The sequence below is a fragment of the Halichoerus grypus genome, chromosome 3, assembly GCF_964656455.1.
Source record: "Halichoerus grypus chromosome 3, mHalGry1.hap1.1, whole genome shotgun sequence".
In the NCBI taxonomy this organism is placed as follows: domain Eukaryota; kingdom Metazoa; phylum Chordata; class Mammalia; order Carnivora; family Phocidae; genus Halichoerus; species Halichoerus grypus.
Genome location: NC_135714.1, coordinates 85,794,906 through 85,808,779, shown reverse-complemented (window position 1 = coordinate 85,808,779; position 13,874 = coordinate 85,794,906). Strand labels below are relative to the sequence as shown.

At 38.3% G+C, this 13,874-nt stretch overlaps 1 protein-coding gene across 1 annotated transcript in view; it reads right to left on the bottom strand.

Moving 5' to 3' along the window:
• Positions 1–13,874, bottom strand: part of TET2 (tet methylcytosine dioxygenase 2) — a 138,988-nt gene that overhangs the window by 42,094 nt on the left and 83,020 nt on the right. Inside the window, exons 3-6 of the mRNA XM_036094776.2 lie at positions 9,014–12,471; positions 7,231–7,321; positions 5,719–5,812; positions 4,891–5,099 (exon numbers count right to left, since the gene is read on the bottom strand). Coding sequence (XP_035950669.1) covers positions 4,891–5,099; positions 5,719–5,812; positions 7,231–7,321; positions 9,014–12,425 — 3,806 coding nt within the window. The 5' untranslated portion in view covers positions 12,426–12,471. The remainder of the gene's footprint in view (positions 1–4,890; positions 5,100–5,718; positions 5,813–7,230; positions 7,322–9,013; positions 12,472–13,874) is intronic.

The following is a 13,874-nucleotide window of genomic DNA, read 5'->3' as shown; positions in this document are numbered from 1 at the left end:
AGAAAATATCTGAAAGCCATATATCTGATAAAGTTCTAGTATTTGGAATGTATAAAGAATTCTTACAACTCAAAAAACAATGAACTCAACTTAAAAATGAGCAAAGAATCAAGTAGGCATTTTCCAAAGAAGATAAATGAATAGCCAATAGGACAGAAAATAATGCCTAACATCATCAGTCATTAGGGAAAAGCAAATCAAAACCTCAAGATACACTTCACACCCACTGGGAGGGCTATAATACAAAAGACAGACAGACAATAACTAGTTTTGGTGAGGACGTGGAGACACTGGAACCTCCATATACTGCTGGGACGAATGAAAAATGGTACAGCTGTTTTGGAAAATAGTTTGGAAGTTCCTCAAAGAAGCTAAACATAGAGTAACCATATGACTAACAGTGTCACTCCAAGAGAACTGAAAACATATGTCCATACAAAAATTTGTACACAGATGTTCACAGCAGCAGCATTCATAATAGCCCCAAAGTGGAAACAATCCAAATGTCCATTAACTGATGAATGGATAAAGAAAATGTGGTATATATACACAATGGAATATTACTCAGCCACAAAAAGGAATAAAATACTGATTAACATTAGGACATGGAGAACCTTTAAAACATTATGCTAAGTGAAAGAGGCCAGGCAGAAAGGCCAAATATTGTATAATTCCACTAATACAAAATGCCCAGTATAGGCAAATCTACAGAGACAGAAAGTTGATTGTGGCTGCCATTTTAAGGGAGAGGAGAATGGGAATTGACTGTCTAATAGGTATGGGGTTTTCTTCTGGGAGTGAAAAAACATTGCACAACTTTGTAAATATACTAAACCACTCATTGTATACTTCAAAATGGGGAATTTTATGGTATGTGAATTGTATCTCAAAAAAATCCCTGCATAATAAGGTGGAGCAACTTCAAGATGATTTACCACATGAAATGGCTACTAAAAGGCATTTTTATTTCTATAGGGCCCTTTCAAATAATATTAGAATTAGCACACGGCAGCCTCATTTAACATGACTCAAATTGGCTCATGGTTAAATGACAAATCAGTAAAGCAATTGTAATAAAAATATTCATCTATATAACAGATTTTTAAAAACATTCTCAACCGTTGAGTTACCATCTGGACTTCTAAAAGAAAAAAAAAAAAACCTCAACAACTTTAAACTAAAAATTAGTTCACATATTCAACCTTACGCAATTTTAGAAACACTAGCAAAAATTTGTTAAATCTAACAAATGTATACTTCAAAAATAAGAAAATTATCAATTTGCAAACTCAAAACAATGGAAACAGGCAATGATCCTCAATGAATATGCTGCACCATTAGGTGAAAGTTTTCTGGGAAATTTGATGATGGACAGATCAAGCTGACAACTCCTGAACTCACTAAACACTCTTAGCAACATTAAGAATGAAACAAAGCAGACATTATAACCCTCATGCTGGATATGAAGAACTAAGATTATTTCATCACCACTTATGAAGCATTTCTGCCAATATATACATACATACATGTATACACACATAACTTGTTTAAGTCTCTTAATATCAGTGTACAAAAGACAGTTGGGATAGAGGGTTAAGTTGAACAAAACAGTGTGCAATCAACCAAATCCAGAATGTGGGAAATTTTATACAGCAAATGATATAGTCTGTTGTAACAATAAATGCATTAAAAAGAGAGGCGGAACAGTTATAAACAAAAAAAGGCTTATGAATCATATAATTTATCTTCCAAATTAGGATACTTTTGAGAGTGAAAGGAAGTTCTATTTTTTTTTAAAGGAAGTTCTATTAATTATTATGCTAGACAACAGGCATGAACTGGGACCACTCAAAAGTCTCAATCAAATACAAGGTATGGGCTTTCATGTTGTCAGTATCTTTTTACTTTTTATTATTATTATTTTGAAACAGGATCCAATTAGGGAATCTGAACGTGGTCTGAACATGAAATGATATTAAAGAATCATTGACATGACACTGTAACTAGGTTTTGTAAAAAAAAAAAAAAAAAGTCCTTATCTGTTAGAGTTACACACTGAAATGTACATGGGTGAGATGGTATCTGTGTTTTGCTTTAAAACACTGGTGGGGGGTGGTGGTGGGGGTAGAAAGTGTCGGGGAAATATGTGAAACAGTATTGATAAAATGTTGATAATGGGTCCATGGGGATTCATTACCCTGCACTCCTCCATTTATGCATGTTTGAAAATTTTTTATAATATAATATAAATATATTATAATTTAATGTTAACTTAAAAAATTTAACATCACCCAGCATGGCAGAACATGTTTCTGGCTTTGACTTCTTATAATGACAGATACACTCCCACAACTCTTACTTGCCAAAATAATATTGGTTAGGCTTAGTCATAAAATGGAAATCTCAAAGGGAAATCTTTAAAGAAGAAACAGCTGGTTGGGCTCAAAGGAAACATGAAAATCCGTTTTTGACTTTCCCACTGAAAGATACTCTCAGAGTTCTTTTCTGGACTCAGAGTGGGTGGTTATGGTGCATGTAGGCATTGGGATTTGTAAGAACTCAGAGATGAGGTTCATACAGCTTTGAATATTAAACGGAGTCAGCAGCCCCAATTTGAGATTATCCTCTGTTTTTGGCAAAGCCATAATTTTAACTTCTGCCAGACATAAAATTTATTTTATGAGGTATTAGAAATTTCAAAAACTACATCTGAATGAAGTCTCTATTGCCACTGGTAAATGTCTATTTTAATTGTGTATGTTGTTTTGTTTTGTTTTTGGAGAATTGTTTTAAATATGCATAACCCAAATCTAAAACTTCATCTAAATAATTACCTTTACCTTTTGAAATTCCAGACAAAAAGAAGCAAAAGTACACAGATTGGCCTTTAAAATGTCTTAATATTTGAAGCACATCTTCTAACGGTTTTGAACTCACCTCCTGTTTAGACCAAACTATAATTTTTCTTAGACCCTGGCTCAACCATTGCTCATGGATTTTAAATGCAAAATAACACAATTCAGGAAAGTTCTTAACATAGAATTTCTTTCTACATGTCAGATTCCATTTCAGGCAATAGCATTTATAGAAATTATAAAAAAGCCTACAGGGGAAAAATACCAGAGATATGGAATAACTGAAAATTAAATCAATCACGAAGAATGTGAAATATAGTTTGCATGAAACTTCAAGAAATTTAAATAAAACAACTGTTATTTTCACAAGAAGTTCTTTGGTGGTTTAGAAGTTCAAGCCACCAAGTCTAAGAGGAAGTCTGCTTTAAAAAAACAAAAACAAAAACAAAAACAAAAAAACAAACAAGGCAGATACTTAATTCCTGAGAAAAATGCTATCACTGACATCATCTCAAGGTGCCTTAACTTTCATTTTCTTTTTTTTTTTTTTTTTAAGATTTTATTTATTTGACAGAGAGAGACACAGCAAGAGAGGGAACACAAGCAGGGGGAGTGGGAGAGGGAGAAGCAGGCTTCCCGTGGAGTAGGGAGCCCGATGCGGGGCTCCATCCCAGGACTCTGGGATCATGACCTGAGCTGAAGGCAGACGCTTAATGACTGAGTCACCCAGGCGCCCCTCATTTCCTTTCTGATTAAAGTCATTTAAATACATCTTTTAGAGAGGGAACAATGGAAATTAGGGTACACTGAATAGTATTTTATACCTAGAACAATCCATTGTGAGTTTGAGTCATGTGTTACGAATCAGCATTCTATCTTCCAGCACATCATTTATAAAAGTGGATTTATGGCACTGAGGTACACACCATTACATTTTTGGATCATAACTACCACAGGAAGCCAAGTCACACTTTCCTATATGAAAAGTAACTTTCCTAGACATATTATTTATAGTTGATTTGCACACCCCCCATGACCCAGAGAAAACCCATGTCAACATGAAGTTAGTAAAACAGTATCAGTCAGATTAATAGCAAAGGAACAAATTATGGTAGCAACGGGCTGTTGCAATGAGCAGCACAGTATTTCCATATATTCAGTAAACTATACTGTAGTTTGGTGAATGCAGAGGAAAGGAGACTAAAGGAAGAAGTGCAAAATTAAAATTATTTTAGGACCAATTGTGAGTAAAATAACTCCTGTAGGATTTCAGTGTAGCACTATAAATTCTCCTGTATTCTTCTAATGTTATACAGGAATAGTATAGCAGAGGAACAATCATAATGAAGCTTTCTCCAAGTGAAGATTAAACTTCCTAAACTGGATGAGGTTAACAAACAAAAACATACTAGCACTTGGATGCACTAAATATATTTAACTGCATACCCCTGCTCTCCTATTCCAAATGTTTATATTCCTCAAAAATAATGCAAGTCCATAGCCGCTAATTTCTTGCTTATATAGTAGTAGTAAAAATGAAAGCAATCTTTATTACTATTGTGAAAATAAATGGGATTGAACTGACGTATGAATCAGTTTGTTTCTACAGAAATTCTATAAGCCTAATATTTTGATGTTTGCTACATTAGCATTATGTATCTGTTTCAGATACTGCAACATAATAATGGTGTCAATACTTACTAGTGTGGTGGCCAGGCACACAAGACTTGTCACTTGCAGCAAGTGGACACACAAATACTTTCAAGTTTATGGCACGATCGAGTTCATGGGGTACAGACATTCAGACTTTCAGCAAGCTGCTCCTAACTAAATGTCTGCACTGTGTGAAGGTACGAAATGGTTAAGGAAATCACCTCAAATTACCCACGTTAGCAAATCCAACTTCCTTCTGCATGACTGAAACAGCCATTTTGGTCTCCATTTTATAAATGTAAAAACGCAGGTTCGACTCCCTTGGGTCAGACCCATGATCAGGTTTTGCAGTCAGTGGAAAGAGAGGGGAGGCTTCACTTACTCTTCATTCAGGGCACACCGGCGATTGGTGAGAGTGCCGTATTTCCTCAGCGTTTCAGTGAGCTCTGAGTAGAGTTTGTCAGCCAGGGACAATGGGATTCCTTCCCACACCAGGATGAGAATCACAATCACTGCAGCCTCACAGGTGTGGCCAGCTCGCTCCCGCACCAAGCACAGTAGCTTCTCCTCACTGCAGCTTCTGCGAACCACCTGTGCGGGTCCCCATTCCACCCCAACACCCCCACCCCCACCAAAACAAAACAAGGGTCACTTGTGGCAGAGGAGGGCACTGATTTATGTATGCATATTTTTTCATGTCTGGGTCACAATTACAGCAACATTGGCCAGCACCTGCAACTTGCCTTTTGCTACCCATCTGTAAAATGGGGTCAGAACTGGGAGAGATGCAAAACTGCTCAATGTTTAGCAGACTGTACCAGTACAGGGAGGGGTGATGACCCCTGCATTAAAGCTAGAGCTATATGGAAGACCTGCAGGTCTTTTTCACAAAGTTCAAGGCTTTCAAAAATGACAGTATAAAGATTAATGGAAGGTATTTAAAGGATTAAGGATGACTTCACATTCCAGAAGAATTACACTTTTTATCAATTTGAATGGACTTCCTCCCCACTAAAGTCTTTCAATTAAATACAGTTTGTACGTGCTTTAAAAACTAATCTGCCTTTTTCTTAAGAGCTAACACAAAATAAATATAAGCAATGTTCATTTCAACTGGCATAAATGACTCTTTGATCTGGTAGCCCAGTTCTCAGGGTTAATGAATCAAAACGCCCAAGATTAAGACCAAAGGCCTTGTCAGGTCACTTACCCATTTAGCAATAGGACATCCCTGAGAACTTTTGCCTTCTTTACCAGTATAGATGACTCTTTCAATCCTAATAGCTTTACCCTTCTGTCCAAACCTTAAAAGAAATCCACAGAAACACACACACACATAAAATTAGCAAATGAAACCGAGGCAACCAAAATATTGAACATTTGAGCATAATTTTATTCTATGACCACACCTTGAGAAATGAATGGTTTAATTTATTTTTAAAAAATAAGTCTAAGCCAAGCAAATTGGATAACAGACTTTAAGCTTTGTATTTCTTTGGTATCAAAATATATTGATAATTGTAATGAACTAGTTTGAAATTATATGTTGGGTGAAAATAAATGGGAAAGCTTATTTTTAGACATAATTTCACAAAGCACAAAACTTTTTTAAGTTTGTTAAATTCAGTCTTCTAAGATATATACTATTTGATTTTTGTCCTTTACTAAATTTAGCTATTTTAAAACTTGGGGAATCACAACAGATTTTAGTTAGAACTGTTCCTCAAAGAATCTCTACCATTTTTTAAAGATGGCTTGCAAATAACTAGCATCCAGCAATTTTGAAAATATAGGATAGCTCTAGAGATAGATTATATTTTCCCTTTTGACCAAGGCACTACTTACTACTTGCTAATAACAAAAGGCACTTAGGGAAATTCACTGTATCTGCCAGGCTACTAGAGGATTATTTAGTGAATTTCTACATACTAATTTAGAAATGGATAGTTTGTAAATTGGGCAAGAATGATACAAAGTATGTCCCTGCTGCCCACAATGTCTCCTAACGTATTTTAATAATAACACTGCCTACCTCTTAAAGAAAAGGCCCCCTAGCATAGTTAACAGCTCACATCTGTGGATACCTATATGAAAGTCTCTCTGCATTGATTGTCTCACTCATAAGAGTCTTCTACACGCAGGACTGACTAACTGTGTAGATTCAGGTAAATACTTGCCTACCTGATTGACAGTAAAAAAAAAAAAAATGCAGCTATAAATAGAATCTGTCTCTATTTCTATTCAGCATCTCACACTTACCCTCTGCTCATACTAAGGGACAACTTCCTTATAGATAACTACTCATTTACAGCTCTAGGTGAATTTAACTCAATGGTTCCTTTCTATACCACATCTCCCCTCTCTTTCTTCTTGGACGCTTTATCATCAAGTAGGAAAGCCAGAGTGGGGCCTCTCTTTACAGCCTGTGCCAGCACCCCTGTGCCTGGCAGGCGGGCTGGCTGGTTCTCGTGCGTGCCTGGGTTTTCTGGCATCCATCTCAAAGTGGGCAGCCTGTGCCAGCTCGCAGACTATTAGTCCTGTCAAATATTGTGACTCTCTGGTGAATAGCACAGTGTGGAGTGCTGGCAACCCTAGAATAGCTAAGCCTACTAATAATTACTCAATTTACAATTGTTTACTGCTTTGTATGTGAAAGCTGAAAAAATTCTGACATATACAAAAGGATAAACGTTAATCTGCCCTGTGCCTTTGCGTTAATTACCTTTCTTCCATGATTTCTCTAATAGCTGCCACATTAGGACCTGCTCCTAGATGGGTATAAAAAGGACCTTCATCTTTTTCAATAATTTGCTCTGTTGAGATAATAGAAGATTATTATTTTAGACCTCAATTATACTAAATATAAAGGCTACATCCACAAAGCTTATCCCCCAACTGCACATTAAGGGCCCTAAATGTGACTTTAAACATTTTTTTTTCTTTAAAATGAATAAACTGATGGACTAATCTATTAGAAAATGTGCCAAATAATTAAGTATATGTACATGCTGGCTGTTGGATAAAAATATATTAAATTACATTTCAGATATGGAATAAGAAATTATTTATTTTAAACAAAGTAAGTGGAACTAAACAAAACAGTGAGGGAATTAGAATATATTATATGTAATACCGATTACAATCCAGTTTTTTGAACTGTAAAAAAATTTTTTATAGCTAACTAGAAGCCTGCCTGCTACTTGGATGTTAAAAGATTAAAAATTTCCTGTCTTATCTCACCCCCAGGATATTGCTCAGTTTTTATTGTCAAGGTACCTTTTTCTCCTCTTGTTTCCCCTCAACATTTAATTGCTGTGTTTTGAAAATAAGAATACTGATTCCAGACCCGTATTTGTATGTACTTTAGAATAATTTATGGTGAGAGAAAATACTGGAGAGAGGGTCAGGTAAAAGGAAGAGGTTTTTGTAGACTATCAAAGATGGAAAGTGGGAGGAGAGGTTAGGATGATGGGAGAAGAGACTGAAGATAATTAGAACTTACCTAACATTATCTATGACATGTGTGGTACGGCACCCCTGGGGCAACCTAATATTAACCACACAAAGGGGCAGTATGGATCCTCCCTCCATTCTTCTATAAAATGTGGGGTGTCCCGTTGTAAGAGGAAGAACATGAGGTGGGTGGACCACTGGCCATATCAGTTTAACATTTGTTTTTACAAATGTCCTCTACTGTATTCAAGCTGAGAGACTATAATGAAGTCTTTATATATATTTTATATGTAATATAAAATATACATATACACACATATGCATCTATCAGCAAAATGTTTCCCTATTTCAACAGACCTATCACGTATCTTGAATTTTAACAAAAACGTGTTGGTTTGAAAAAAGAAAAGAAAAAAGCATATTTTCTATCAAAAAGATGACACTTTAAAGAGAAAACAGAATCAAAATGAATATAAATCATATAATATTTCAAGTGTATAAATGAAGGGCAATGTCATGAGTATTCAGAACTTCAGCATTACAATTTCCCTCAACTCACCAAGACTGAAGATAATTTCCCCCATCTAGAAATTAATGTTGTAAAACCACTAATATGTTCAACCTTCAATTAATACATATTAAAAAGCTCCCACATTAAGTTGCATATAGCAGTTATTTTTCTCATTTTAATAGATGTTTTTAGAGATGCCTAGGCGTCTCTCCAGGAGATCATATACAAAGAGTTAAACAGACTGATTAATCTAAAACAGATACCTTTACATTTTAAAGGGTTTGATTAGAGGAAGAAATGAGCATGCACATTGTTTTATTTTTTTTTGGAAAAACTGAGTGTAAGTGAAGTTCTCTCTTGCACAGCACAAGCATCTGTAATTTAAAGACAAAAAATGTAAGCTTCAGGTTTTTTATGAGCCCTTACAAATTGCTGCCAGACTCAAGATTTTTTTAAAAAAAGAAAGAAAATCCCATATCTGAAGATGAATTTGCTAATTCTGGATAAACACCATGTGTCTCAGTACATTTCTAGCACTTACCTACACATCTGCATGATGGGAAATCATACTGAGTCTTGACAGGTGTATCCAATAAATTTTTTATAGGAGTATCTAGTAATTTGGAAGGTGACTCTAAAAAATTATTGAGAACAGAACCAGCTGTTCTTTTGGTTGGTGTCTTTTCTGAAGAAGGAGTTGCTTGCTGCTCTAAAGCTTGGGTGTGGCTATCAAGTTCTGCAGCAGTGGTCTGTCTAGTTAAAACTGTGACTGGCCCTGACATTTCAACTTTTACTTGCTTCTGTGATTTGAGAGTTAGAGCCTTATGGTCAAATAATGATTTGACCTGAAACTGCTTCAGATGTTGCTCCATGGTCTCAAGGATGCTCCTTTGCTGCACATTATCACAACTCGGGGGTGGAATCTCTTGCTTAGTTATCTTTTTCCACGTTTTGTTTTCTGGCTGTGCCGACATGGGGCGCATACAGGTATGGGGTTTGGATCCAGGTTCAACCTTAATTGGCCTGTGCATCTGACTATGACAAGACTCAGTTTGGGGGTGTTGTAACTGCTGCTGTTCTTGCTTTTGCAAGAGATGCCACCTTAGAGCAGCATGCTTTTGAATGTCCTTCTGGGGAGGCGTCTGAATGTGACTTCCTCCCTGGTCAGACACAGGGAAAGCATTTGCTTGGTTTTGCATCAGGTACCTTTGCTGAGGGAGCTGTGCTGCTTGCTGGCCAGACATATCTTGGTTTCTACTTCTATATCCCTGTAGAACTGAAGCTTGTTGAGGCTTCTGCTCTTGTTCTTGAAAGCACCTATGAAGAACGTCTTGCTTTGGAGTCACATTATTTGGAAAATATTGCCTGTGATGCAAGTTTTGGGTCTTGTTTCCTGCAAAGAGTTCAGAATTTATAGTCTGTTCTTTATTTTCTGGAACTAGGTGTGTATTGTTTGAACAAGAAATCTGTAGTTTGCTTGCATTTGATTTCAAGATCTGACCATAGGGGTAATTTCTACTATTTATATTCTGTACTTGCTCCAATCCCATTTGAGTAGTATGAGTCTGGAACTCACTTGATTTCAAATACTGATTTTCACCATGGAAACATTCTTCCACTTTAATCTGGCTAAAGAATGATCCTTCCCTTTGCTGATCATTGTTGCCTTGGGGATGAGAGAAAGTCTGGGGCATTTGTTCTTTATTCTTCATTTGTAATGTTTGCTGCTGCTGCTGGTTTTGAGAGATAAGTGAGTTCTGGGATGGTTGTGTTTGTGCTTGTGCTGCCGGTTTATGAGGCTTGTGTTGTAAAAGGTGTGAGTTTGAGAATGGCTCAGTCTCTGAAGCCTGCTGATTCAAGTGCTGTTTTAATGTTGGGGGTATGAGTTTCTCACTTTGGGAATCTGGTCTTTGTTCACAATAAAACCTGTGGGTGCACAATGACTGCACGTGAGCTTTGGATGAAGGGTCTGTCTTGGAGAAGTGCACCTGGAGTGAGGGTTTTTGGAAATGGAGCTGCTGGTCCACTGTACCTTGAGACTGCCCTGTATTCATCTCACCTTGGTACCTTTGTGGCCTCTGCTCTGGCTGCATTATTTTCTGGATGTAAGCCTGCCCTGGGAGCCCCCCAGGCAAGCTGGAATTTCCAGTGTATTGTTTGGAGGTCATTTGATTGGTGGGGTTGGACTGATACTGAAGAACTGACCGCAGTGATGCCTCATGACACTTTGGGTGCGATTCTGCTTGATGAAAGTGAGGGGGCTTCAATTCAATCCACCCCGGTTTCAGATAGTGCTGTGCTGGGAGCACAAGACCTCGTGTTTGTTCCTTGTCTCGACCCTTCGGCATATCTTGCTCTTTGTGTCCCATCAACTGCTGGCAGGGGTCCTGTGGATCCCCACTGCTACCAAGAATTGGTGGATTATGCTTGAGGTGTTCTGATATTTGTCTCGCTTTCTCTGAACATGCTGGAACCGTCATCGTCCCTGGAGTCTGCATGTCATTCTTGTTAACACAATTATTCTGAGGCCTTTCTGGAAGCATCAGAGAGTGGTTGGATGCATGTGTAGATGGATTAGGACTCGGGGATGGCTGTGCCTCGGGCTGACCCTCTATTTTCACTTCCCTTAAAAGAGTTGGGTTACTTTGGTTGGGGTAGTGATGGTGTTCTTCCAAAACTCCATCGTTCAGAGTGCTCTTTCTTTCTGAAGGAAGCTGAGAAACCTGTGGAAGAGGAGGAGGGGGAGAAAGAAGCAATTGTGATGGTGGTGGTGTGGTAGGGGCAGAAAAGGAATCCTTAGTGAACACTGAGCTTTGCTTGAAGTAAGCACCATTTGTTTCATTTTGCTTTAAATACCGTTCAGAGCTGCCACCGGGAGCCTGCACATTGCTGCTGGAACCTGAACAGAATTCTTCACCAGATACCAGCTTTGTGGTTCCTTGGATAGGACTGTTTTCGGCACGCGACGGGCACATGTCAAAAACTGATTTTTGTTTTTCTGGTTTCTGAAAGGGACAGGTCCCTATCACTGCAGCTGTCTTACTGGCTTTGTCAGCATCACGGGCCTCGGTCACCACTGCATCTGGCTCTGGAGGCAGCTCAGAGTTCGAGGTCGGTGGGACATTGGTCTGCCCTGAGGTATGCGATAGGTGAGTGAGCTCACAGGACAACTCGTTAGTAGCCTGACTGTTAATGGCATGTATGTGAGATGTGGTTTTCTGCACCGCAACGGAAACACAATCTGGATAATATTGAGACAGTGTTTTTTCCAGGAGTTCACCATGTGTGTTTTCCATGGAAGAGGCAGAAACTGTAGCACCATTAGGCATTAGCACTGCCTTGTTTTTAAGAAGTAATACAATGTTCTTGTCATGGTAGTTAGCATTTTTCTCTTCCTGCTCATTCAGAATCCGAAGCTCTGGTTTTTCAGACCTGCAGTTATGTGTTGAAAAGCTGATGAAATCTTTAACTGCATTTTCTTGGGCTACAGAGCTCATGGATTCTCTCTTATCACTCAAATCGGAGACATTCAGTTGACTGCTGCCTTTGCCTGGATTTCTTTCTTGGCTTTCCCCGAAGTTATTTCTTTCTCCATTAGCTTTTTGGTCTTGTCTCAGTTTCTTGTTCTGATGAAGCCCAGAGAGAGAAGGTTCACTAACTGTGCGCTTTATTCCTCCATTTTGTAAGCACCTGGAATACCCTCTACCTTCTTGTATAAAGTCCGGACTCACGCGACTATTCTGACTTCTCTTCATGTGGGGTATTCCATAATAACTTTTGAAAGACTGCCACTTGGTGTCTCCATTTACTTCTGGATAAGGTCTCTCAGTTAATGGGCTTCCATTCTGGAGCTTTAGAGCCAGAGGTTCTGTCTGGCAGATGGGAGAAGGAGATGGTGTCAGGAATGGACTTAGTCTGTTGCCCTCAACATGGTTGGTTCTATCCTGTTCCATCAGGCTTGCTTCGGGGCCATCCACAAGGCTGCCCTCTGAATGAATTCTAAAGAGCAGGGAAACAGAAATTGAAGTGCATTTATACATATTAGCACTAATAATAAATCTGGGAGAATAATCATGGCATTAATGATACTGAAATTCCTAGACGTAGCAAACTGCAATACTCATTTTCATGTTTCAGACTGACAACCAATAGCTACTCAGGAACTGATTACTCCTGTCTTCTCAGCAACTCTCAAATATTTACGGTCATGGAGAACAAATATGATCAAAAGCACCAGCTAATGTGGGAATTTCACACTGCATTAGTAAATAGAATCAACTTCCTTCCCAAATAATTCTTTTTGTCAAAATGCTAAGAACAATAGAGAAAGATTACCTCCTTTCTTTCTTCTCTAGTACCTTATACATCCAATCACTTGCTAAGGTCTATCAATTCCATTTCCTATATGTTCCTTGAATTATCCCACTGATACTTGGTAGCCAGACATACATTATTTTACTTCATTATTTGTTGCAGTAGCTTTTTAGAGGGTTTCTTCCCCAGCCCAGCCTGTCCTCTCCCTAGTTCTTCAAGGTTCCTTTAAATTGTTACCAAAGGAAATGTTCTCAATGCAAATCTGATGTCACGGCCTCCTTAACATGCTTTTCTGGCTCCATATTGCCTGTATTAGTAGTTCTCAAATTCTCTCACCCACACGCCTGAAAGACAAGGCATGCTCCCTTCAGTGTTAATATTCCAGGAAATGGAATGGGGTGAGAAGTGTCGTTTATAAAATGTCATTTCTATTCTATGTCTTCCTCCACAGGTGCTGGCTGCCCACTTCTACTGAGAATCCCTGCCTGACACAAATGGTTTTTCATAGGCAGATTTCTGTTTTTCTCTCCTCCTACTTCCTCTCACAGCTTATACTCGAACTGTAACAGCTTATAAATACCCAAACATGGTAAACGGTTTCAGACCTCCATGCTGTTGTTTTGTCAGCCTAGAATGTCTTCTGAGTACCCTGATTTGCCCAGTGACTCCTATGTGTTCCTCTGAAATAGTCTCAGATATTACTTCCTTTACGATTCCTTCTTTGATTTTCCAAGAGAATAAATCACTCCCTTTTCTACGTTATTTCTATATCTTGTATATGGTTTGCTGCTGAACATATCATACTCGATTTTATTTTGTTTACTCACTGGACTGTGAACTTCTTTTTTTTTTTTTTTTTTTGACATGGACTGTGAACTTCTTTTTTTTTTTTTTTTTAAAGATTTTATTTATTTATTTGACAGAGAGAGACACAGCGAGAGAGGGAATACAAGCAGGGGGGGTGGGAGAGGGAGAAGCAGGCTTCCCACCGAGCAGGGAGCCTGATGCGGGGCTCGATCCCAGGACCTGGAATCATGACCTGAGCCGAAGGCAGACGCTTAACGACTGAGCCACCCAGGCGCCCCATG